This window comes from Rousettus aegyptiacus, unplaced genomic scaffold (assembly GCF_014176215.1).
Source record: "Rousettus aegyptiacus isolate mRouAeg1 unplaced genomic scaffold, mRouAeg1.p scaffold_m13_p_8, whole genome shotgun sequence".
NCBI lineage: Eukaryota > Metazoa > Chordata > Mammalia > Chiroptera > Pteropodidae > Rousettus > Rousettus aegyptiacus.
The window spans coordinates 16,918,542-16,943,499 of NW_023416311.1; the positions used below are offsets into that span (position 1 = coordinate 16,918,542).

The 24,958-nt window shown below is 44.5% G+C and overlaps 4 protein-coding genes across 5 annotated transcripts in view; 1 reads left to right on the forward strand and 3 right to left on the reverse strand.

Moving 5' to 3' along the window:
- Positions 1 to 419: 419 nt before the first annotated feature.
- Positions 420 to 1,326, reverse strand: HBM (hemoglobin subunit mu). Its single transcript, XM_016136758.2, has 3 exons — positions 1,088 to 1,326; positions 720 to 924; positions 420 to 603 (listed from the first exon to the last, which is right to left on the reverse strand). The coding sequence occupies exons 1-3, from the start codon at positions 1,309 to 1,311 to the stop codon at positions 475 to 477; spliced, it is 558 nt and encodes a 185-aa protein (XP_015992244.2). The 5' UTR covers positions 1,312 to 1,326; the 3' UTR covers positions 420 to 474.
- Positions 1,327 to 1,425: 99 nt separating this feature from the next.
- On the reverse strand, positions 1,426 to 3,043 carry LOC118606416 (hemoglobin subunit zeta-like). Its single transcript, XM_036225318.1, has 2 exons — positions 2,199 to 3,043; positions 1,426 to 2,062 (listed from the first exon to the last, which is right to left on the reverse strand). The coding sequence occupies exons 1-2, from the start codon at positions 2,595 to 2,597 to the stop codon at positions 1,934 to 1,936; spliced, it is 528 nt and encodes a 175-aa protein (XP_036081211.1). The 5' UTR covers positions 2,598 to 3,043; the 3' UTR covers positions 1,426 to 1,933.
- Positions 3,044 to 12,164: 9,121 nt separating this feature from the next.
- Positions 12,165 to 13,345, reverse strand: LOC107506032 (hemoglobin subunit zeta). The gene is made up of 3 exons (XM_016136484.2): positions 13,233 to 13,345; positions 12,528 to 12,732; positions 12,165 to 12,386 (listed from the first exon to the last, which is right to left on the reverse strand). Exons 1-3 carry the CDS (start codon positions 13,325 to 13,327, stop codon positions 12,258 to 12,260), a joined length of 429 nt encoding a protein of 142 aa, XP_015991970.1. The 5' UTR covers positions 13,328 to 13,345; the 3' UTR covers positions 12,165 to 12,257.
- Positions 13,346 to 19,835: 6,490 nt separating this feature from the next.
- Positions 19,836 to 24,958, forward strand: part of NPRL3 (NPR3 like, GATOR1 complex subunit) — a 35,259-nt gene continuing 30,136 nt past the window's right edge. For both annotated transcript variants that reach the window (XM_016136768.2, XM_016136769.2), the window contains exons 1-2: positions 19,836 to 20,381; positions 23,784 to 23,853. In XM_016136768.2, the coding sequence (XP_015992254.1) occupies positions 20,264 to 20,381; positions 23,784 to 23,853 (188 nt within the window). In that variant the 5' untranslated portion in view covers positions 19,836 to 20,263. The remainder of the gene's footprint in view (positions 20,382 to 23,783; positions 23,854 to 24,958) is intronic.

A 24,958-nucleotide genomic window follows, 5' to 3' on the forward strand; every position in this document is an offset into this window, starting at 1 on the left:
GTCTCAGCTCCCGGTGGCGGGTGGGGATGGAGGGAGAATGAATGAAGGAATGGAGTGAATGTTGATGTGCTTTGCCAACGGTATGGCAGTGCTTGGTGCTGCTGGTGGGAGGTGAAGTCTTAGAAGCTCGCGCTATCCAAGCACCCACTCTGCGCCACCACATTCCCCCACCACAAGAGGGCAACTGTGCTGCTCTAGCCTTTGTGTCCACACCCTGCCCAGGCCCCAGATTGTGAGCCCAGGAACCGTCCTCTTTGCAAGTCTGGAGAGTTCCCAGGGTCCGCTCCCTCCCATTTCCTTGTCGACGAAGTTTTGGGGTCGCGCCCTAAGATTCCAGGACGCTCCCTGTGGGACCCGGAGCTTCTCTGCGCAGCAACAATGACATCAGCCTAAAGACCCAAAGACCACACACACACTCAGGGGCTCGCCGTTTGAGGCCTGTTTATTGACATGCGCAGTCCTAGGCCTCCCGGCTTAGCGGTACTTCTCGGTCAGCACTATGGCCACGCCGGTCAGGAACTTATCCCACGCCGCCTGCATCTCCACCGTGAACTCGTCCTGCAGGTGGGAGGCTAGCACCACCTGGAAACACTGGATCAGCAGCTGCGGGAGAAGGGGCGGATGAAAGGGTGGTTGTCTCCTCCAGTTTCTCCCGGAAACCCTACCCCTCCAACTCCCAGCTGTGCGCGCGATCCCTCCTGCGACCCGGGCTGCCTCACTGGGAAGTTGGCAGGATCCACCCGTAGCACGTGCGCGTGCAGGTCGGCAAGCGGGCTCAGGGCCGCGCGCAGGTTGTCCATGTGCTGCACGGCCACGCCCACCGCCTCCAACATGCGTTGTCCGTGGCTCAGCAGGTGTACTTCGTCAGGGCAGGCGCCCAGGTGTTTGAAGTAAATCTTGGTGCTGGGGTACACGGTGAAAAGCCTGCGGGAGCAGGTCAGTGGGGAGAGCGGGCGTGCGGGGATCCCTTCCGCACCTGTACCTCCCAGACACCTGAAAACCATAGTCTGGCCTGCCCCCTCGGGACTCAGGCCACAACCCCCTGTCTCCACCTCCCTAGGATCCTAGAGACCCCGCCCCTACCCACCTGAGCAACAGCTCCGCCCCGAAGGGCGCCTCGTGTCCCGCGATCAGGTCCCAGACTTGCGCGATATGGGCGCGCTCCTGAGCGTTGAGCATCGCGCTGGCGTGGCGGGCTCTGGGGGCCGCGCCCGCCTCCTGGGCCTCCTTATAGCGGCACCCCACCTCGAGCACCCCGCCCGATCTTATCTGCGGCAGCGCGAAGGGAACGCAGGGACCCTCGTCCTGCATGGGCAAACGTCACCAGCCCAGGTCCCTACCACCGCGGAGGCCACGGTCTCCGGGGTCCCTGGGTTACTGACATAGATTCATGCCCTGCGCGTGGGTGACTTTGCCGCAGACTTTGGGGGATCTGTAATGACTGGAGGGATCGGAAGTGCGCGCGCGCGCAGAAAGCTCCCTATTCCCCAAAGCGCCGGGAGGGCAGCCGCATCAGGGGTCCCAAAGCGGGAGCTACAACATCAGGCTTTAAAGAAAAGTCCCCTGAGTCCCTACCCGCACCTAACATGCTGAGTGAAGCGACAAACTTTGGGTGACTTGTAAAGAGGGTGAGAGGAGTGAACGCACCCAGAGAAAACGGCGTGGGCGGACCTGGGGCTGCTCTGCCTCCTCCGGGCTGAGCCTCTGGGATTGCAGGTGCAAGGACCCTCCAAACGCTTTTGGAGTGGCCTTCAGGCCTGGGGTGACAACCGGGTCTCCCCCATTCTATCCCCTCTTTCTTCCAATACTGAGGACGCAGGACCCAGCTCACTCCATCCTTATCTATTTATTGGGGAGTACCGGGATGAACTGTAGGAGGGTTCAGGGGTAGAGAAGAGGCCGCAGCTTGTCTTCTGGAGTCCAGTGACTGTGCTCAGCGGTACTTCTTGGTCAGGACGTTGGATACGATGGACAGGAACTTGTCCCAGGCTGCGTGGGCATCGGCCGTGAAGTCGGCGGGGAAGTGCGAGGCCACCGTGACCAGCAGACAGTGGGACAGGAGCTGAGGGAGGGGAGGGCGGCTCAGCGCGCGGGGCGGGGTGCTCCCTGGTTGGGGGCGGAGACCCTGCCGCTCTTGCGTCCGGGCCCCGCCTCCGTCCTGACCCTGCTGGGGCTCCCGCCCGCGCCCCCGCGCCCACCTTGAAGTTGACGGGGTCCACGCGTAGGACGTAGGCGTGCAGCTCGCTCAGCTTGGACAGGGCGCCGGCGATGTTGTCGATGCTCTTGACCGCGTCGCCCACGGCGGCCAGCACCCTGGAGCCGTGCACGCGCAGCTGCGCCGAGCCCGGGTGCAGGTCGAAGTGCGGGAAGTAGGTCTTGGTCTGTGAGTAGTTAGCTGATGAAGAGCCAGCGAGAGGGGTGGTGGGGCGTGAGCTCTGGAGGAGGTAGGCCTGCCCACCTCCCCAACGTCCATCGCGCCCTTTTCCAGCTCGAGGACCCGAATTCGATCTTGCCACAGGCCCTTGCAAGCTGAGCAGGTCTTCCTTCCCTCCAGACTGCTGCCCCCCACCCTGCCCCCTAAGCTCCACCTCTCTCATCTAGAGGCCCCGCACATGCCTCCCACCACTGGACCTTGGCCTATTGCAGGCCGCTGCAACTCCTGGCTTGTCTTTTTCCTTTCGATTGAGTCTGCGCTGCCAGTTCTTCAGATCCCACCGCACTTTCACCTCCTCTGGCTACAGGGGCTTCCTTCCCAGCCCTTGACTAGGCTTCCCACTTCACCTTCTGCCAGAAATGACGCTCTCTTCAGCAGCAGCCCAGGAAGGTCTTTTCAGGAAAATCTCTTTTGACTGAGGTTTCCCCATGATCAGAGACCCTGATATCAGTGCTGGTAGCAACCTGACAGCCTCAGAAGACACTTCAGGCCTTGGGAGAAACTGTCCATGCCCTCAGTGTGGGAACCTGGGCCTGCCCCTGCTCAGGGCTCAGGGTCAGTCAGATGGCTGTGCAATTCATCTTCTCCAACTCACTGCCCCCTGTTCTCATTGTCCCCTCTTCGCTGACCACTTCTTACTGTCCCCTGTCCTAACTAACCCCTCCTCACTATCCTCTCCTCATTATCCCCTGTCCTCAGGAGCCCCACATTGTTGCCTACCTTAGCCCCATCCCAGCCTGTCTGGCACTCACCGCTCCGGGGCCTCAGTGCCAATGGAATCGCCTGTGTGGAGATCTTGCTCCACATGGACATGATGATGGTCCTCTCAGACTTGGTCAGAGACATGGAAATGGCTGAGCTGGAGCTGGGTGAGCTCTAGACTGGCATCCGTGGTGCTCAGCCCCTAGGGTCCCCTTATATACACAGACCTGGCATGTGGGCCAGGCTGTGCACATTGGTCAGAAGAGGGGAAGGGGCTATAGGGGTGGGATATCTTATCAGATCCAGTGACAATGGTCAGTCAGAGCCTGAAGGGACAGGTGCAGGCGGTGAAGGGCTATCACTCTGTCCTCCCTCCCTGGGCCACAGCCAGAGAGACCAGATTCCAGGAAGATTGGGGCTCAGGCTTGGTGAAGATCAGTGTCAGCTTGACCCTGAGGCTTGTCTCTGTAATGACTATCTCTGCCCTCCCTGTCCTTGCGATGGAAGGAGGCCCTCACAGAAGCACTCTGCATTCCTTAAGCCTCTGTAACACCACCTATGAGCTCCAGTTTACAGATGAGTAAACTGAGGTCCATAGAAGGAAACCGAGGCCAGGTGTCACAGGGAATGAGAGGCAGTCTTGGCTTCAGACCCTTTCCCGCCTTTGCTGTTTAGCCTCCTCTCACCTGGATAAAGTTCTGTCTGTGGTTCTCCCCTACCCACAGGCCAAGTCCCCCAGCAACTTGGTTGAGGGGACTCTCTAAGCTGGGTACCTAAGCCAGGAGGAAGCTGGACTCTTCATGAAAAGCCTGGAGTGACACCAAACTACAACTCTACTGCCACAGTCTCATTCCAGACTGTACAGGACCCCCCTCCTGCTCTATTTGTATCTCTTTATCCTATCAACCTGTTCCCTTTCTGCCTCTCCCCCATGAGACACCCATGCCAATGCGCTTAATATATTCCTTTTAGTTAGTATGTGTTCTTGCATTTTTATGCATATATTTTAAGTTAAACACATATAACTCGATTTACAAATTTTACTTATAATAAACATTTCCTCATAAGCACATCTCTTTTTTTTTAATGTAGGATTTTTTTTTTTTTTAATAAAGGGAAAAAACAGAACTTACAATATAACAATGTTTTTAAATAGAAGAACAGGCTGGACAGAATCGTACAAAACTGATAACAATTATCCCTAAGCAATGAAGGCTGGGGTTATTCTTGCTTGTTCTTTTTTTGTACATTTTTCACTGGGCTTCCACATTGAGCACATGTTATGAAAACTGTTAAGTCCCTAAAGTGGGAGCTGAGCCATGGGCTGCCCCAGAGCCTGTCCTATCTTTATGTCGAAGCTGGGGGTGTGAGGCCTCCTGGCAGAGGGGGCTTGCAGAACAATCCCAGAGCCTAGGCTTGGGTCTCGTGGGGAGGCCTCAGAGTTCCACCTGTCACACTTACCCCCACAGCCACCTCCCAAGCCACCTCAGAGGAAGCACCCAGCTCTGTTGCCGGACTTAGAGCTCTGTCTGCAGTGTGGACAAGTTTCTCCCCTGGCCAACATTCAGTGTTATGATTTTTATTTGTTTGTGGTAACATGTTGGGGGCACCTGTTTTTATTCATTGTTGAGGTTGAGAATTTCCACACATGATGATTAGAATCTCCTCGTTCATTTTCACTGATCAAATGGACTTGGTATATTTCTGGAATGTGGTTCTTCATATACACACTCACACGCACACAATCTCCACATTCGTACTTTTCTTTCTCCATTTTCTTTAACAGGTGTTTTGTACATGTATTTAAATGTTTTTAAATTTTAATTGACAAATTAAATGTGTTAATTGTAATAGCAATCTTGACAATGTACAGCTTAAAAAACAAATTTCTCTTCTCACCTCCTCACCTTCAAAGACAACCATCTAGCCATTTCCTAAGACTCTTCAATAAATTACGAATATACATGTAATAACCCAAATTATGCCTGAATACTCACATGGCATTGTGTTATTCTCTCCTCATCCAGAAGTCTGGGGCCACCGGGGTTCTCACATCCAGCTCTAGAGGGGACCAGTTAGCATCCTATTCTCAAAGGCTTCCTAAAAGCCACTTTCTGTTCATGAAAACAAAGCGTGCTCCTTATAGATCTTTTGAGGAAGTCTATAGACTCTTATGGAAGAGAACAAAAATCACATATCTCACCAGTCATCACTAACATTTTAGTGTTGTTTTCTTTGTTTAGCTGAATTACCTTGAAAATGTAGGCAGCTCCAGGACAGTTAAGTACATGGGACCACACCACACATCCCATACTCTTAGGCATGAGTCCTCTAGGTCAGAGTCCTCCACGGTGAAAGGGGACCCATGTAGAACACCTCTTTGGGACAGAATGTCTCTGCAAAGATGAAAACTCCTAGATCTTAAAGTCAGGCAAGCAGCAGGAGCAGCCTTGGGTAGGCTTGTGAGAGCCCCCCAGAAACTCCATTCATTCTTCATGGATTACATTTGGCCACTTATCCTATGCCAGGCCAGCTCTAACAGCTGGGGACATAGCAGAGGACAAACAGACGGAAACCCCTGCTCTCTGGAGCTGATGTTCTGGTGAGGAAGGTATGCAATACAGAATGACTGTAGCAGGTAAGCACACCAGTGAAAAGGAGAAAAGCAGCCCTTGATGCCCAGGCTCTCACTGCAAAGCCTGCGTTCTCCTGTTGAACAAAATCATTAGAACATGGACATCAGACATGGACACCTGTGACTGTGATGCTCAAGACAAAAACAAATACTATCCAAATAGAGAAAACATAAATTGTCCAGATCACAAGAATAACCAAACACCCCATCCTGGCTAGTACGAATGACTGCTACTTTTTTGCCAATAGCAACTCCAGCCTCCATTTGCTCTTCTCTTCTTCTAGATAAGAATTCTTAAACTGCTCAATCATAGGATTACCCCAATCTCTTGGCAGCTTCCAATCTAGAGCAAAGCCCTGCTTCTTTGAGCCCACATCACCTAACTCTAGTCTTAACCATCTAACTCAGATGTCCGTGGTCTCCCATGGTGGGTAGTCTCCTCTGTGGCAGTGAGTTAACAAACCCAACTTCGTTTGACTCTAGGAGTGTTCCAGGTGGTCTCTGATTGGAATACATTAACATTGGAAAGAGAGAAACAGGGATGTGTGATAGGTATTGCTGAGGGGGTTGCAGTTTTACATAAGGTGGCTGGGGAAGATGTCACTGAGATAGCAAAATTGAGTAAGTTGTTTCAAGGAGTTGGAAGACTAAGCCATGAGATGTTTAGGGGAAGAGTGTGTGTATGAAGTAGAGAAGGAATAAGCAAGTACAAAGGCCCTGAGAGGAAAGCCAGCGGCTGGGGCAGAGTGGATGAGGGTGAGAGGAGTGGCATTGAGGTCTATAGTTAAAGAATAGGATGATGATCCCCTGTTCTCCCATCACCTGGATCTACTCATTATCAACATTTGCTTTGTCATTTTAGATAGGAATTATCCGAGTGTGCTTTATTTTCCTTCCAAACGATGTGGAAGTGTGTGGTGGGCATTGTGAAATTCTTTCTCTACATAAATAAGTACAAGTCTATCGTATATCAAAGTGAACTAAGAACATTCCATGGCAACAAATTTGCCCATTCAGCCCCAAAGTTTGTTCAACTTGTTCAAATTGGGTTCTGACTGAGGTTCCTATGTAGCATTTAGTTGTCTCTTTGCTCTCTTATTCCAGAAGCTTTCCACTCCACACCCACCTTTCCTCTCAACAATGACTTTTTGAAGAGTCCAGGCCAGCTGTCTTGCAGAGTGTTCCACATTGGATTGGTTCCTTTATCTATGTTTTTCCTGTACAATAGAAGTCATATCTAAAGGCTTGATTACAGTCATGTTGGAACTTGGCAGTGAAAAGGCAACCCATAAAATGGAAGAAAATATTCATCAACCATATATGTGATAAAGACCTTGTATTCAGAATATAGAAGTAACTGTAATAGCTCAACAGCAAAAAGACAAACAACTCAATTAAAAAATAGACAAAGGACTTGAACAGACTTTTCTCCAAAAAAAGATACACAATAGCACATGAAAAGATACTCAACTTCATTACTCATTAGGGAAATGCAGATCAAAACTACAATGAAATACCACTTCACACACAGTAGGATAGCCATAAAAATAACATTTAAAAAAGCAAAAGAACAAGAGTTGGCAAGAATGTGGAGAAATTGGAACCCCCATACACTACTGCTAGCAATGTAAAATAGTGCAGCCACTGTGGAAAACAGTTTTGCAGTTCCTTGATAAATTGAACATTGTTCCCAGAAGCCCCAGCAATTCCACTCCTAGGTATATATATACCCAAGCTAAATGAAGACATATGTCCACGCAAAATCTTGTATAAGAATGTTCTTAGCACAATTCACATAGCTAAAAGGTGGAAATAACCTATATGTCCATCAGTGGATGAAAGATAAACAAAATTTGGTATATCTATACAAGAGAATATTATTTAGCCATAAAAAAGAAGTACTGGTACATGCTACAACATAGACAAACCTTGAAAACATTATACTAAGTGGAAGAAACCAGACACAAAAGTCTGCCTATTATAGATTCCATTTATATGTAAAATCCAGAATAGCCAAATTTATAGAGACAGAAAGCAGCATGGTTGCCAGGGGTGGAGGGGCATGGAATTTCTATTTAGGGTGATAAGTTCTGAAACCATATAGAGGTGATGATTGTACAACGTTGTAAATGTACTGAGTGCCACTGAGTTGTTCACTTTAAAATAGTTAAAATGGTAAATTTTATGTTCTGAGTATTTGATCACAAGAAAAAAACTTATTGTGTAACATCATAAGCAACGTTAAGGACTTGCATGACACCAGAGGCATGTCATGTCAGATCATGCAGTGTTGGCGATGCAAGCTTGGTCACTTGGTAAGGAAGAAGCCACCAGACGTCTTTACATTAAAGGTATCTTTTCCCTCTTTGCAATTAACTAGTCATCTGGAGGTAATTATTTTGGCACTAGTAAACTATCCTAGTCCCAACAAACTTTATCTTATGGTTTTAGGAATCATCAATAATCTTGCTTGAATCCGTTACTTCATGGAGGTTCATAGAATTGTAGCTTTCTAATTTAATGATTATTTTATTAATTATTAGTTAGCTGACATTATTGTGTGAAAAGAGTTTCCTCACTAGTTGCGGATGAATGACAGTTTCTCTAAAAGTTAAGATTGATGCTTAATTATTTTCCTTTAATTACCAGCTTTTATAGTAAACTGTTAATGGTGCCAAATTCTTATTCCACTAGTGGAAAATAAACTTTCCCCTCTCCCTTTTCGAGGAACACTATGGAACCATAAATTTTTAATTTATTCAGTGTTTTCAACAGTTATTTATTTTTGGTGCTCAAATTGTCTCAGATGTGGATGGAAGGAGCCCCTTATGCTGGCACTTATGCCCTTTTGTGATAATCCTATCATTTTGTGAATACTTCCCTGTTTTCTGGGACAATAATATATTTCAGGCTCACCTTTACTTACCCTGTCCTGGCCCTGGGATTAGCCATTTCTCTGAGAAAGTCTGGAGTTCCTTTTAGTGAGGGATAGTATTTAAAAACCAGAATCCGGGTGTCAGGTGAACTTGTCGCTGTTGCAGGACCTTAGTAGTGGACAGAACTATGAAATATATTTTTGAAACATTAGTTTACAATGATATTTCTGATTCAAATTGATACAGTTTTTAATTTAAAAGCTTTTTAAGTTATAAAATTGAAATAAAAATTTTCATGGGTTTTCTGTTTGAAAATATTTTCATTCACACTGAAAATCTTGGTTCCTAATGACATAATCTTTTTTACTTATTTGCTATTATCCTACAAATAGGTAGTATATTTTCAAAATTATGATATCGAAGTTGGGATATTGGTAATATATGAGGGAACTGAAAAAATAAATAAACATTCTGAGTACAATGGGAGCCAGATTTCTCACTATTGCAGAAAGGGAGAAGACAAGGATAAACCATGTGGTATTCGACAGTAATTAGAGATATGAATATGAGGTCATAGCTTCTAATAGACAGATATAGTATAGATATAAGTATATATTTATGTGCATATTTTTATTTATGTGTACGTGTGCATACAAATGTATCTCTTAGTTCTGTCCACTGAAGGATTAGAAGCAGTAACATTCCAGTAGCAAATGAACATACCCAGTTCTCAAATCTTGCTTTGCAAACATCATTCTCTACTAGGAAGAAACAGAAATATGTGGATAAATGGCTAATTTCAGGCTGGTGCATGGAAAGTACAAGATGAGCCTGGAACCTCTTCAGCAGAAATTAAGAAGGTACTCAAAGAATGATGGGGACATGTCAAAGGACACAGGGGCCAGTTTGAAGGGGATTTCACTGTCCAAATCTAGAACAGTTTGATTGGCAATGGATTATAACCCACTGAATAAAATGGGATTTAGTGAGTTAATATGACAGAAATAAAACATGGAGAAGGAAAATCTTCTCCTTTCAGTAAAATGCCTATTAATAAGTTCAGAAGGAGTGATAGAGAATTGCACGGAACAATCATCATAGTAATGATTGATGTAGTCAAGAACCATCAATGGATGTTAAGACCAGTGTATGAAGTTATATAAAGAGCAGGACTTTTATAGTCTCAAAACTTCACCTTATTAACTATTAACTTCAACTTATTAACTATTTATCAATGAAAAGGCATTAAAAATTCATTAATTAACTTTGTAGTAAAGAAACCTGGCAGACACTATTTCAACAAAGTGGTCAAAGTAAACATGACCAGTAAAGGGACAAGTCAGTACCATGTGCCCAATGGGATGCATTGATGTGGACGCAGCATCACTTCTGTATGTTCCTGCCTCAAATGCACCACCTAAATCACCTCACGAAGACACATCAGACAAACGCAAACGGAGAGACATTCTACAAAATTACTGCTGGGTGCCCTTCAAAATTATTAAGATCATACAAGGAAAGACCTAAGAGCCAGAACGAAGGAGACTAAATGCAAAGTGTGATTCTGGTTGGGTAAAGATGTCATTGGGAAGGGTAACGTGCATGGTATCTGTGCATTAATGGGTTTGGATCAGTGTTAATCTCCTGATTTTGGAGGTTGTTTTCTGGCTATATGGGAGAGTGTTCTTGTTGGTTTCACGAAATACACAGATGATTATGGGCACTAAAGGGAAATCATGTCTGCATCCTACACTAAATGGCTCAGAATAAAAGAGCAAGTGAAGAAAAATGTGTTGACATATTAACAATCAGGGAATCTTGGTGAATAAAATTTGTGAGTGTTTTGTCTTCTTATTTATTCTATAGATGTATTGAGATATAATTTGCATACCGTACAGTTCACCCACTTAAAGTGTACAATTCAATGGTTTTTAGTATAGTTATAGCGTTGTGCAACCATCACCACAATCAAATTTATAATATTTTCATCACCCCAAAAGAAACTCTGTACCCACTAGCAGTTGCCCCTATTTCTCCATCTTTGTCTTATTTTCGCAGAGATTTTTGGGGATTGAAAATATTTCAAAATAAAAGTTTATAAAATTACGATATCTGTGTTATTACAACCACTAAACTACTGAGTAAATGTTAGAATTTCTTTGCGGTTCTTTTGGTCACAGCCAAGGTACAGTGTTCACAAGTTATTTAGAAACAATTCTTATTTCTAATGATTATTTACTACATTCTTTCACAGGTTCATTTAAGTTGGTTTTCAACTTTGATGTTCCCATTTTTTGCTCTTCTTAATTCTATTTTTAATGATGTAAAATATTTACATGATTCAAAGTTCAAAACTATGTAGAGTTAGACTGGGAGGAGGCCCTCTATCCCACCTCTCCATTTCCACCAGCTCTATCACTTGTAATCATTTCTGCTTTATCCTTCTACAGTTTCTTTTCGCAAAAGTAAGCAAACACCCACGTGAACACATGCACATTTACGAGTGCAAACACAGGGTGATGAACAGTCACATACATGTGCACAAATGTACACAAACATGTATTTCCCTTCCTTTCTTACAGAAAAGTTATGTTATATATATGCCATTCTATTTTCTATTTTCTTTTCTACTCAACAAATCCTAGCTATCACTTCACAGCCAATATTAGAAATTGTCTCTATCTCTTCCAGTTCACACTTCTCTGTCCTGCCGATGTTTATGGTTTATTCAGTCAGGATTCATGATGGACTCGAGTTTTCCTAGTCTTTAGCAAACTAAGCTGCTCCAGTGGCTTTGTGCATCCATGTCTTGCTCCTACCATCAGATAGGAGGAGCCGCCAGCAGAGTGTGGTCAAAATCTCGATTTGCTTATCAGTTAGGTGAGAACTGGATCTCAGTGAGGTTTTATTTTTAGAGTAGTATTAATTTGCATTTCTCTTATTATGAGCAAGGTTGAGCCTCTTTTTCCCTTTTTATTTATGTGAGCTGTGATCTGACTATACATTATGTCTTTACCCCCTAGTAGATTGTCAGCTCCACCGGGCACAGGGCTTTGCTGGTTTTAGCTGTTATATTCACAGCCTAGGAAAATGTTGGGGCATCTTCTGTGCCAATAAGTGTTTGTTTAATGGAAGGGGCAATGAATGGGTGAGTGAATGAATGAATGAATGTATGTATTCATTACTCTTTTTTTCCTGCGGCATAAACTAGGAAATAGTAAAAATTCTGGAAGAAGAAGAAAAAGTAACATGGCGGGACCCAGGGAGAACCAGAGGGGCCATGGGCTCCAGCGGCGCTGCAGAAGTAAAGCATCGGGCACCCTTTCCGCCACCCACCTGGAGCCCGAGTAACCCCCATGACTAGCGTGCTGCCCTTTGTCCTCTGAGAGACTTTGGGGTCAGTGCGAAGAAGTCCTGCAGCCTTCCTGGAGACCCCGAGGCCCACCCCTCCACCTCTGCGGCCCCCCACCTCATGGTGGTCCCAGTGACCACGGAGGCGATTTATCCTTTAATTTCTTTATTGGCGAGTCACCAGGGAGAAAGGGGTTTGGGAGGTCCCTTAGTACAGCGGAGGGGTCACAGCCTGTCCTCCGAGGTCGGGTGACTGCGCTCAGCGGTACTTCTCGGTCAGGACGTTGGATACGATGGACAGGAACTTGTCCCAGGCGGCGTGGGCGTCGGCCGTGAAGTCGGCGGGGAAGTGCGAGGCCACCGTGACCAGCAGACAGTGGGACAGGAGCTGAGGGGGGGAGGGCGGCTCAGCGCGCGGGGCGAGGTGCTCCTTGGGTGCGGGCGGAGACCCTGCCGCTCTTGCATCCGGGCCCCGCCTCCGTCCTGACCCTGCTGGGGCTCCCGCCCGCGCCCCCGCCCCCGCGCCCACCTTGAAGTTGACCGGGTCCACGCGTAGGACGTAGGCGTGCAGCTCGCTCAGCTTGGACAGGGCGCCGGCGATGTTGTCGATGCTCTTGACCGCGTCGCCCACGGCGGCCAGCACCTTGGAGCCGTGCACGCGCAGCTGCGCCGAGCCCGGGTGCAGGTCGAAGTGCGGGAAGTAGGTCTTGGTCTGGGGGTAGCTGGTGAAGAGTCTGCGGGAGGGGTTGGGGGGTGACGAGAGCCTGACCTGAAGAGGCCAGTGCGGCCTTAGCCTTGGGCACAAAACTTAAAAGGCACGGAAAAACCCAGCAGTCAGGATAAATCGTATTTTAATGCAATATTTTAAAACATAAATATTAATGCAGAAAATTCACGGTTAAATAAAGACAGGATCAGTGTTGGATCCTGTTGCCCCAGGCTGTAGTATGGCACACGCTCTCTCACCCTCACTGCCCCATCTTTCAGTTATTAGTTCATTCATTCATTCATTCATTCCACAGATATTTGTGAAGACTTGTGTGATGGGCCAGGTGTGAAAGACACAGTTCTCATCTCCCCTTCCCATCCACCTACTCTTCCTGGTCACTGACCGCCATTGACCACCACTAATACTCATTGATTCTTTCTCACTGAACTCTCCTCACAGTCCCTTGTCCTCAGTACCCCCACGTTGTTGCCTACCTGGCCCCATCCCAGCCTGTCTGGCACTCACCTCTCCAGGGCCTCAGTGCCGATGGCATCCGCCTGTGTGGAGATCTTGCCCCACATGGACATAATGATGGCCCTCTCAGACTTGGTCAGAGACATGGTGATGGCCGAGCTGGAGCTGGGTGAGCTCTGGACTGGCCTCCGTGGTGCTCGGCCCCCAGAGTCCCCTTATATACACAGAACTGGGGTGGGGGCCAGGCTGTGCACATTGGCCATGGGAGTGGGATCTCTTATCAGATCCAGTGACAATGGTCAGAGCCCGAAGAGACAGGTGGGGTGAAGTGCTATCACTCCTGCCACCCTTGTTGGGCCTTAAAGGGGGTGGTGGCCGCAGCCTGACCAGAGTCCAAAAGAGATAGGGGCCCAGCCGGCCTGAAAGGTCATGCCTGCATTTGCAGCCCGGCTCTGCCCTGTCTTCGTCCATTTAAGAATCCAGAGAAGCCGGGCCTAAGACACACTCTCCTTCAGCTGGAACATGCCCTGTGCTGCCTGAACCACTCCTTGGTGTGATCCTGCAGCTGCCCACCCTGGCCACATGTCAGTCCCCTCCCCCCTTGGCTCCATGATTCCTGGATTTCTTCTGAGAAAGCAATGGTTTTGCCTGCCTGTTGTTGAGGAAATAGGTACTGACTGGGTCGTCCCCTGAGAAGCTTATTGAATAAAAGAGCATTTTTCTAATATGTGCTATTGCAATATTGCTCACCATATCACTTTAATATAATGAGGCAAATATCTCTTTTAATTTTAACGTACAATAAGATTGACTTTATTTTTTTTACTGTACTTCTCTGTGAATTTTGACATGTTTCTAGAGTCATGTAACCTTCACCAAAATCAGGATACACAGTAGCTCCTTCACCTAAAAAACCTCCCACCTCCACCTTTTTATAGTCTCATTCTGGCTATTAGTTCTTTGTTAGTTCGATGTGTCATATTGTCTTGAACAGTGTAGTTTGCTTCCTCCTCTTAATGCTATTTTTGGTTGAATAGAAGTTTATAATTTTAGTGTAGTCAAAGTTAGTGACTACGTTAAAAAGGTAGAACCCCAATGTCCATCAACGCATGAATGGGTAAAAAAACTGTGGTGTGTATCTATACAATAAAATATTATTCAGTCTTAAAAATGAAGCAGTGACACATTACGACATGGATGAACCTTGAAAACATTATAGTAAGTGAACAGGCTAGACACAAAATACCATGTATTATTATACGATTCCATTTATATGAAATATCCAGAATAGGCAAATCCATAGAGACAGAAAGTGGATAAGTGGATGCCAGGGGCTAGGGGTGGGGAAGGAATTGGCAGCAATGACATAAAGGGTACTAGATTTCCTTTGGGGATGATGAAAATATTCTGGAACTAGATCGTGATAATGGTTGTACAATATTGTGAACAAACAAAATGCTACTAAATTTTTTTAAATGGTTAATATTTTTAAAGTACTGTGGTTTTTATTGCTGTGACTTTAAAAATTATTTTATATTAGTTTTAAGTACATAGTACAATGGTTAGACATTTACGAATTTACGAAGTGATCCCCACCCCCCATTACTTTAGCACTCATTCGGCACTGTACACAACCATTACAATAATACTGACTATACTCCCTATGCTGTATGCTACATTCCCATGACTGATTTGTAACTACTGATTTGTACTTCATTCCTTCACCTTCTCACTCAGTACCCCAACCTTCCTCCCCTCTAGCAATCACCAGTTTGTACATTACGAGTTTAGTTTGTTTATTTTGTTCCTTAGATTCCGCTTGTAAGTGAAATCACATGGTTTTTATCTTCCTCTGTCTGTCTTGTTTCACTCAACATAATACCCTCTAGGTCCATCTATGTTGTTGCAAATGGTACGATTTAATTTTTTATGGCCAAGTAATATTCTACTGTATATACGTACCATAACTTCTTTATCCAGTCGTCTATTGATGGACGCTTAAGTTGCTTCCATATCTTGGCTATTGTGAATAGAGCTGCCATGAACATGGGGGTGTATAGATCTTCATGAAATAGCATTTTGGTTTTCTTTAGACAAATACCCAGAAGTGCAGGTGCTCGATCAAAAGGTAGTTCTATTTTTAATAGAACTTCTAAACTATTTTCCATAGTGGTTGCATCAATTTGCAATACCACCAAAAGTGTAGGAGGGATCTCTTCTCCACTTGTTTTTGATTTATTAATGAAAGCCAATCTGACAGGTGTGAGATGATGTCTCATTGTGGTTTAAATTTGTGTTTCTCTCATGATCAGTGACCTTGAGCATCTTTTCATATGTGCATTGTCCATCTGTATTCCCTCTCGGTAGAAATATCTTTTCGGGTCTTCTGCCCATTTTTTAATTGGATTGTTTTTTTGTTGTTGTTGTTGAGTTGTATGAGTTCTTTTTAATTTTGGATATTAACCCCTTGTCAGATGTATCATAGGCAAATATTTTCTCCCATTCAGTATGCTGTCTTTTGTTTTATTGATTTTTTTTTTTGCTAGGCAAAACATTTTCAGTTTGATGTAGTCATTTATTTATTTTCTTTTGTTTCCCTTGTTCAAAGAGATATAGCTGAAAAAAATTACTAATAACAATATCAGAGAGTTTACTGCCTATGTTTTCTTTTAGAAGTTTTACAGTTTTGGGCCTTACATTTGAGTTTATTCTTATTTATGGTGAAAGAAGGTGGTCCAGTTTCATTTTTTTGCATGTAAAAATGGTTAATTTTATATTATGCAAATTTCACTTCAATTTTTAAAAAAGCAAAATAAGCATTTGCCAAATACTGAAGTGTACAGAACTGTCTGTATTACCATTCTAAGAACTTTACTGTTTGGTGTTTTGAGTTGGGTGACAGTCTCCCTTGGACTGATTTTGTGTGGTTGTGAGGTGAGATCTGCTGTCTGGTTTTAGCTGATTATTATCGAGTGCTTTCTAAGTCCTGAACATTGTACCAGATACTCTTCATGTTGGGCTGTGATCCTCACAGCTCTCTGTGAAAGAAGTTTTGTTATCATCATTACATGTTTTAAGATATGGAAATGGAGGTTCAAGAAGTTCATGAAACATGTTCAAAATTCCAGCAGAGGAGGGACTCAGTCCCAATGGGAGAGGTGTAGGCCAGGTTGCTGGCTCTTTGGAGGTCTGGCAAGCCTCTTCTGTCTCTGGGCCTTGGTTTCTTATGACACAAGGATCCCAAGCCTGTGCTCCAGGATACTGAGACTTGCTGGGTTCTGGGCAGAATTCGAAGCACCAGGCCTGTTCTGTCTTGTGTAATTGGAGCTGAGCTCAGAAAGGCCCTGGTCACTCAGTAGAGACAGGGGTCTGCAGACCCTTCCCTGAGAGCATCCCCTGGGTGATCCCAGGGAGGCTAATTAATATTGTGAGTCCAAGTTTCACTGTTTTAACCTTTTGAGTAGAGGTTAGAGAAGCTTCCACCTCACTGTTAGGAGGGATAATGACATCACAAATTCAAGATTATTGTAGTTACTACTGTGGGTGACTTATTCCTCCAGGAAAGGAACACTGCACCAGAAAAGGTGGAGTTGTGGAGGTGGGTCTGAGATAGGGTCCTTGAGCCCCACCTAGCCCTCTGACAGATGGTGATGGCTCTATAGGGCCCAGACTGAATGGCAGGACTGATAAGGCCTCGCTGTCCAAGTGGCCTCCTAGTCTTCCCTGGGGGGTGAGAGGAAAACCCAAGCTAGGAGGAAGAGTTGAGAGTTTTGGACTTCAAGAATCCACTTACCTTAAAAAGGAGGTTACAGAAGAGTTATATAAATTTAAAATGAGGATTTAGAGGTGTGGGTGTTCACAGGAAAGACCCTGCAGTGAGTGAAGTTTGGCCCTGTGCACATCATTGTCCAGGAGACAGTGTGAGGGCTTCAAGCTATGATTGCACTTAGAGACCACCTACTCCTGATCCTGTTACTGATGGGGAACCTGAGGCCCAAAGCACAGCCAGCTCACTCTGGAGTCCCTCTGGCTGCTGGCACCAGGCTGAACTGTCCAGGGAGTGATGATGAGCTCTGATTTCTGTTATAGCCCAATGAAGTTGTCAAATGTGGACACCGAGCTGCTGCTGGTGAGGGTGGCATGGGATTCAGATCTTTACTAGCTCCAGTCCAACCCTGGGCATTCCCACATCTGAGTCTTGGGAGGGCAGCATGGGAAGGCATGTTTCTAGGACCGCTATGGGCTAGGATCCTGGTGATTTCCTTTCATCTTTCATGGATTCCAGTATGTGTTACAATGAAAAGACATTAACCATATATCCCGAAAAATAAACAGTGAATGCTCTTGTGAAGGTTGCTGGCAGAAGGCGGGCCCCGAGGAGGTAATCAGGGCCTTCCCCCAGCCCAGAGACAGCCACCCTGGAGCCCCTGGACACCAGACCTGCTTCTCCAGGATTTGGGCGACCTCGACTGTCTGATGGAGTAGCAGCATGGCCCGGGGAAGTTAGAAGAAGGAGTCAGGAGATCTGCAGATACCTGGTGCTCCTTTGGGGAGGTCTTCATTACCACAGCTAGCCATCCCCTCAAACAGTGGGCTCCCTCTACCCCATCTGCCCAGCCTTCCCAGCCTCACCTCCTTCTTCTGTGTCCTTATTTCCATTCCAGGGACACTCCTGGGAACTGTGGGAGAATTCCAAAATCTTTTGATTATACATAATCTCAAAACATACCATACTGGGAAAAAAGGCTTGAAGAATCTTAACAGAGGGTAACTAACTTTCTCTTACAAGAAGAACACATCCAAAGCATCAAAGAAGCACGAACAACTATTCGTAAGGAAAAAAAGATGGCAGATACTGGCAGATAATTAAGTAGTACAGTTCTCTACCTTAGTAATAATGAAAGAAATGCAACTTAGGATAAGACACCATTTTCCTTTTGGGGAATTTTGGAGGGAAAAAAGTCAATGCTATGTAGCGCTGTGTAGGGCAATGCGTTTGTTATAATGTCTGAGGCATTTCAAATGCATGTACCCTTTGCTCTGGAAAGTTTAACCCACAAATCTGTCTTGCAAAATCCATTTATGTCAGCTTCAGTGCAAGAAGCTTACTTCAGCGAAGAAAATGCTTATCCTTTAGTCAAATGGTTATACTCTCATGCATTTGAGATGCTTGGGAAAGATTTGGCAACAGCCACAGCAGGCTGTTAACTACAGTCACCTCCTGGGGAAGACTGAGATGGGCTGGGTGGGGTGATTGTTTAGACTTTTTAAAAAGAGCTGTATTGAGATATAATTCACGTACCATAAAGTTCACCCATTTAAGGTGTGCAATTCAATGGGTTTTAGTATACTTAGTATAGAATTGTGCAACCATCACCACAATCAAATTTAGAACATTTATCACCCAAAAAGAAACCCCATACCCATTAGCAGACACATGCCCCCAACTACTGCAGCCCTAGACAACCTAAACTGTTTCTTGTCCCTGTGGATTTGCCTTTTATGGACATTTATATAATTGGAATCATACATTAAGTATTTTTTCAAAGTTCATTCATGGGTCTGTACCTCATTCCTTATTATGACTGAATACTATTCCATTGTATGGATTATACCATATTTTATTCAACCAATCATCAGCTGATGGGCATTTGGCTTGTTTGCACTTTTTGGCTATTGTGAATAATATTGCTATGAACATGCGAGTTTTTCTGTGGGTTTATGTTTTCATTTCTCTTGGGTATATACCTAGGAATGGAATAGTTGAGTTGTATGGGAATTCTATATTTAACTTTTGAGGAACTGCCAGACTGTTTTCCACAGTAGCTGCACCATTTTACATTCCCTCCAGCAATGTGTAGATTCCAATTTCTCCACCTTCCCGGCATCACTTGTTATTTTGTCTTTTTGATTATAGCCATTTTAGTTGGTGTGATGTGGTATCTCTTTTTGGTTTTGATTTGCATTACCCTAATGAATAATGATGTTGGGCATCTTTTCATGTGCTTCTTGGCCATTTGTCTATATTCTTTGGAGAACTATTAATTCGCTTTCTTTGCATACTTCTCAGTTAGTTCTTTTTATTGTTGAGTGTAAGAATTTACTTTAAAAATATATCTGGATACAATTCCCTCATCAGATATATGAATTGTAAATATTTTCTCCTATTCTGTGAGTGCTTTTTACTTTCTTGGTGGTGTCCATTAAAGCACAAAAGTGTTCAATTTGATAAAGCTCAATTAATGTTTTCTTTAGTCACTCGCACATTTTTTGTCATACCTAAGTAACCGTTGCCCAGTCCGAGGCTATGAATATTTACCGCTGTTTTTTCGATTTTTACAGTATTAGCTCTTACATTTAGTTTTATGATCCACTGAAGCGATCGTTATATTTGTAAGTTCATACTTTCTGTCCAAACCAAGTGTTACTTTTAACATGAAGAAAGTCACATTTAAAGACAGCTGCCTTTAACCTCAGGGCTGACAGGGTCCCAGCGGCCTCCCACACTGGTGGATGGTTCTCTTCTCAAGCAGGAAGGGGGCGGGCCAGCGCGCACTTGCACTTGTAGTTCCTCCCCACAAAAGGACAGCCCCGCGCGTGCGCACACGGCCGCCCGCGGCTGCGCAAACGCTCCTGGCCCGCTGCACGGCACTTTCTGTGCTTTTGCCTGTCCCTGCGGCGGAAGTCTCCCCAGCTCCGCGGGACGCGCTAGCTTGCGCGTATGTTTGCTGACTGTTGTGCTTGCTGCGTCGGCCTGGCTCTCCGCGCTGGTCATTTCCGTGGCCTCGGTCGCGTCCTTGTCAGGTCCCTTCATCCCCTGACTCCGGCCCGTACTCCTCGGAGACCCCCTCCTCCAGTCCCGGGAGCATTTTCCTCAGGCCCTCCCCCACCCTTCCGCGCCTCCCTGGCCTATTCTCCACAGGGCCCCCCACCTCTCCGGTCCCGGGCCTCGTCAGAGGTCCCCACCTTCCCCGGCGCGTCCTTCTCAGCACCGCTCCCCGCAACCTCGCCCGTTCTTCTCAGAGCCCCTCCAGCCCTTCACTCCCTCCCCGTCTTCCTTTGGCTCCCCGCCCCCGGGTAGGATGGGGGACAACACTAGCCCCATCAGCGTGATTTTGGTGAGCTCGGGGAGCAGGGGCAATAAACTGCTGTTCAGGTACCCCTTCCAGAGAAGCCAGGAGCACCCGGCCTCCCAGACAAGTAAGTGGGCGCTGGGCAGCGGGCCTGGCGCTCAAAAACTCCAGACGCAGGGGCCCCTTTCCCTCACCGCCTCGCACGTTAAAATTGAAGTCCTTTACTTATTACTTTTCCTGATCATACAGTCGGTGCCTATTCATTATAGAGTGCTGTTTGGAAAGTGCAGAAAAGTGAAAAGAAACAGAAAAAAAAAATCAACATGCCAAAGCCACTATTGCTAACATTTTATCAGTGTCTGCAGACTTTAAAACAATATATAAGTATTTTGTGTTACCCTAAAAATAAAAGCCAAAGTGAGAGGCTACCAAGTATTTGTTTGAGATCAATAAGAGCTGTTTAGGATCCACAGATTAGGGTGGGAACCCGGAAGACCAGGTAGTGTTCTTTCTGATTAGGAGACAAGGCAATAGGTGTTTATAAGAAAGGGATGGGGAATAATTACATCAATAGAAAGCAGGCATTTCTATTGGTCAGATAACAATGATGTTAATTCTAAACTGTTAATTTTCAGTCTGGTAATAATCAGGTAGTCATAATATCTGCTTTCTTGTTATCTTTGCAATCAGTTCTTTGGGGCGCAAGGTTGCTTAGGCCCAGTTTAAAAGTTAGATTGGCCTGTTTTAACATTCCAAAGGTCTGAGGCATAAGGCATGCATGGCAGTTAGTTCCTTTAGGATGGCAGCTCCAGATCCATTTTAAAGTGGCTCTGTATATATATATATATTTTTGACATAGGAATGTATTCAGCTTGAAAAAAATATGAAATTACAGAACGTCTGAATTTTTCTTTGAACCACTTACCTCCAGTTTTTCGCATCGTATGGATAACTGGATAACTGATGACCATTTTAGTGATTGTAACCTCCTGTACATAGACACCAACTGTATATCTGTAGAAAAATAGTGTATCGTTTTGGGATTTTTTTTTTTCCTCACATAAATACATTGTTCTGCAATGGCTCTTTTTTCTATTGAGCAGTATAACTTGGAGCACTTTCCGAAATAGTAAACAGATCATCCTCACTCTTAGTTGTAGCATACAGCTGCTGTGGATAGACATTGAGGTTACTTGCAGTTTTTCACTATCATGAATGTTCAGTTTGTAATTTATATTTTGTTTTAAAATTACTTTTAAATTTATTAATCTGGTACAAAGTTTTAAAGATACAAAGACGTTTAGATTATGAAAAGAACGTTCTTTTCCATACTACCTGCCATTTGTTTCCTCAGCTGCTGTTACCATTTTCCTGTGCATCGTTCCAGAATCTTCTGTGTAAATACAAGCATATATACACATTATTTAACTTTCTAAGCACAAATGAACACTAGACACTGTTCTGTCCCATTTTCATTTTCATTTTCATTTTACACCTTGAATATAGATTTAGAATTACAATCAGAATCATGGGATTTATTTATTCAACCCTTGGTTGATGGGCATTGAAATGGTTTCCAATCTTTTGCTAATATAAACAGTGAGAATGTCCTTTCTGTATATATTATCATTTTTCAGAATGTAGGATCATTCCCAGAAATGGGATGGTTGGATCGAAGGGATATAATGAGCATATTTATTTTTAATCAGATTTTTCGGTCTTTGTTAAAGAGATAGGTAAAAAATTGTCAGTGATAGTTTTAATGTGCATTTCTCTAGGATTGAGAGCATGCTTTCCTGTTTTCAGAGCCAGTTGGATTTCCTTTTAAGTGAATGACCTATTCATAAACTCTCCTAATTCCCACTCGGGTTGTTTGATTTTTTTCCTTATAGATTTGAAAGGAGCTTGTTATATATATATTCAGGATAAAAAGAGTCCTTTGTGACAAAGCTGAACATCTCAGCCAGTTTGCCTTTCTGTAGTTTTTGCCACACAGGGTTTTGATTTGAATGGAGTCATGTTTTCAGTCTATTCTTTTGTAGTTTCTGAGTTTTGTCATACATTGAAAGGCCTTCTGCTCTCCAGTATTAAGAAAAAGAGCCCCTTGTGTTTTCCTTTCAAACATTTATTTATTGTCTTATTTTTAAATATATTTATCTCGGTGTAAGGCAAAAGCTCCTACTAGGAACTGATATTTTTTGGTCACTTGCTGAAAGTCATGTGTGCTCCTCCTGTTTGTCTCCTGGAGCCCTGTGGAGCAGGCACTGTGTTGGGTGAGGAAGGACGTGGGAACATGGGGCCCCACAGCTGGGGAGTGATTGGTTCAAGAGCTAACATAATGTTCTCTTCCATATGACCTAGTCTCAACATCTTTTTGTAGAATAATTCACTTGCTCCCAGTGATCACATACTAAATTCCCATGTTTATTTGGGTTTATTTTTGACCTCCTCTCTCCCAATGATTTATGTGTGGGTTCCACACCGATAAATTATTGTAACTTTATACTATGTTATACTATCAGGATTAGTCACTGTCATTACTTTTCTTTTTCAGAGTTATAAGGCAGTTCTTGCCTACTTTTCCTTGTAAACGTTAGGATTGACTATGTTAAGTCCCACTCCCAAGCCTCTGGTGTAGTTTTGGAGGTCACTTTAAACATGTTGATTAACTGGGCAGAAAGGGTATCTTTATGTTGAATCTTCTCATTCGAGAATGTTTTCCATTCATTCTTGTCTCCTTTATTCATATTTCCATTTTCTTTATGGGCCTCTTGTCCATGAAGAACTTGCCCATGGTGAACTTCTTAAGTTTACCTTAAAGTCTTTAAATTTTATTTCTCTGGCAAAGTATTGTTTTTTGTGTATGTGAAGAATATTGGTATATAGGCATTTAAAAATTCTTTTTTTTGCCTGCGCTTTTCCCAACCTAGTTGATGTCATACACTGAGATGGTATGTGTGTGTGTGTGTGTGGTGTATACATATCAGTTTTTCCTAGCTTAATAATAGCAAAAATATTATGTTGCAAGTTCTTGGAAACCGTAGTTTTTTTTGAAAAAATTTTTATTATGGTTAAAAAAATGTAAAAAATTTGCCATTTTAACCATTTTTAAGTGCATAATTTGGTAGCGTTAATCACATATTGTACAACCAACACCCCTTGTCTATTTTCAGAATTTTTCATTACCCCAAATGAAACTCGTAACCAAGCAATAACTCCTCATTTCTCCTGTCCTCAGCCTCTGGTAACCTCTAATCTACTTTCTATCTCTATGAATTTGCCTATTGTAGATATTTCATATAAGTGCAATATTTGTCCTTTTATGTCTGGTTTCTTTTTCTTAGTGTAATGTTTTCAAGTTCATCCACGTTGTAGCATGTGTCAGAACTTCATTCCTTTTCATGGCTGATCAGTGTTGTGTGTAACTACCACATTTTAGAGACCATCACTTTTAATGGTTCCACAAATCCTCCTATATTTGAATGGATCCTGTTTTCTTAGTCATTGTCTCCTTTTTGCCTTCACTCAGATAAGCCTCTTAGCAGATATGCTGTCAACAACACAGGAGATCATGCCGAGGACCAGGATGGTGACTCCAGGTAAGCCTCTGAAGTCAGTCTGTGATGGAACTAGTTTTGCCTCCAGACCTGGGCAAGTCCCCACCTCCTGTTGACCTAGATGTTTTCTCTCTTGAGAAATATAGTGTCCTTTTTTTCCATTTGGTGGATGTTTCGGCGCATAGCTGAGGATTGTGTTGCTAATCTCTGGCTTGCTGCATAATTTGGTCACATGTTCCAGCTATGGGCTGTGTGGTTGATAAAACTAGTTGGAGAACAGGTAAGGCCATGTCCCTGTAAGACATTTATTTCCTAGGAGAGGAACATGGAGGAAAGCAGACCCCAATGCCGTCTTCAGACCTTATTCCTCAGGCATGTGCCCAGCAGTCAAATGGAGGTGCTTGGGTACAGTACAGTCTGTCCAGGTGGTGATGTGGGCTGAGAGCCAGGCATGATTTGACCCTTGCTCTTTTAGGGCACAGATGAAAAGTGCGTCCTGTTTCTTCCTATGTGTGCCCCTGCTGCTCGCTGTGGGAAGGGCTATCATGCAAATGTGAGAAGTGACCGCTTCTGCCTTTATGTTCATTTCAAAGCTTAGTAAATGGTAACACAGGCCCAGATGCAGTAGGAAAGATTGTAAATTGCCTGTCTTGGGTTCCCCTAAACATCCGGGGCCTTTGTGAGCTAAAAGACTTAGCTTCCACTGTCCCATGGGAAAATGGCTGAGGTCCTCACACTGGGCTTTTGACATGCAGTGTGTTAATACAGTTTCCTTCAGTTCTCTGATGAGGCACCACAGATGCCATAGTGTTGTGCAGTTACAAGAATGTGGGGTGTGTGTGTGTGTGTGTGTGTGTGTGTGTGTGAGATTAGGGACCTCTGGCGTGATAAATGATTGTCTTTGAAGGGAGCAGGCTTTTGAAGAGGGACCAGCAGGAGGGGCAGGGGATATGAGAGGTGAAGGCGTAGCATACCCATTCTCAGTTTCCTCGATTGCCGTTTTTAAAGGTGCTTTTCTTCCGGAGCCAGTGTAATGTTCCAGTTCGTTAGTTTGCCAGATTGAAGCAGTGTTAACAGGCCACATGGGTAACTTCGGAATGTGGTGGTGGCCTGCCCTAGAAAAATGAGAGTGCAGAGCTGTGCTGCC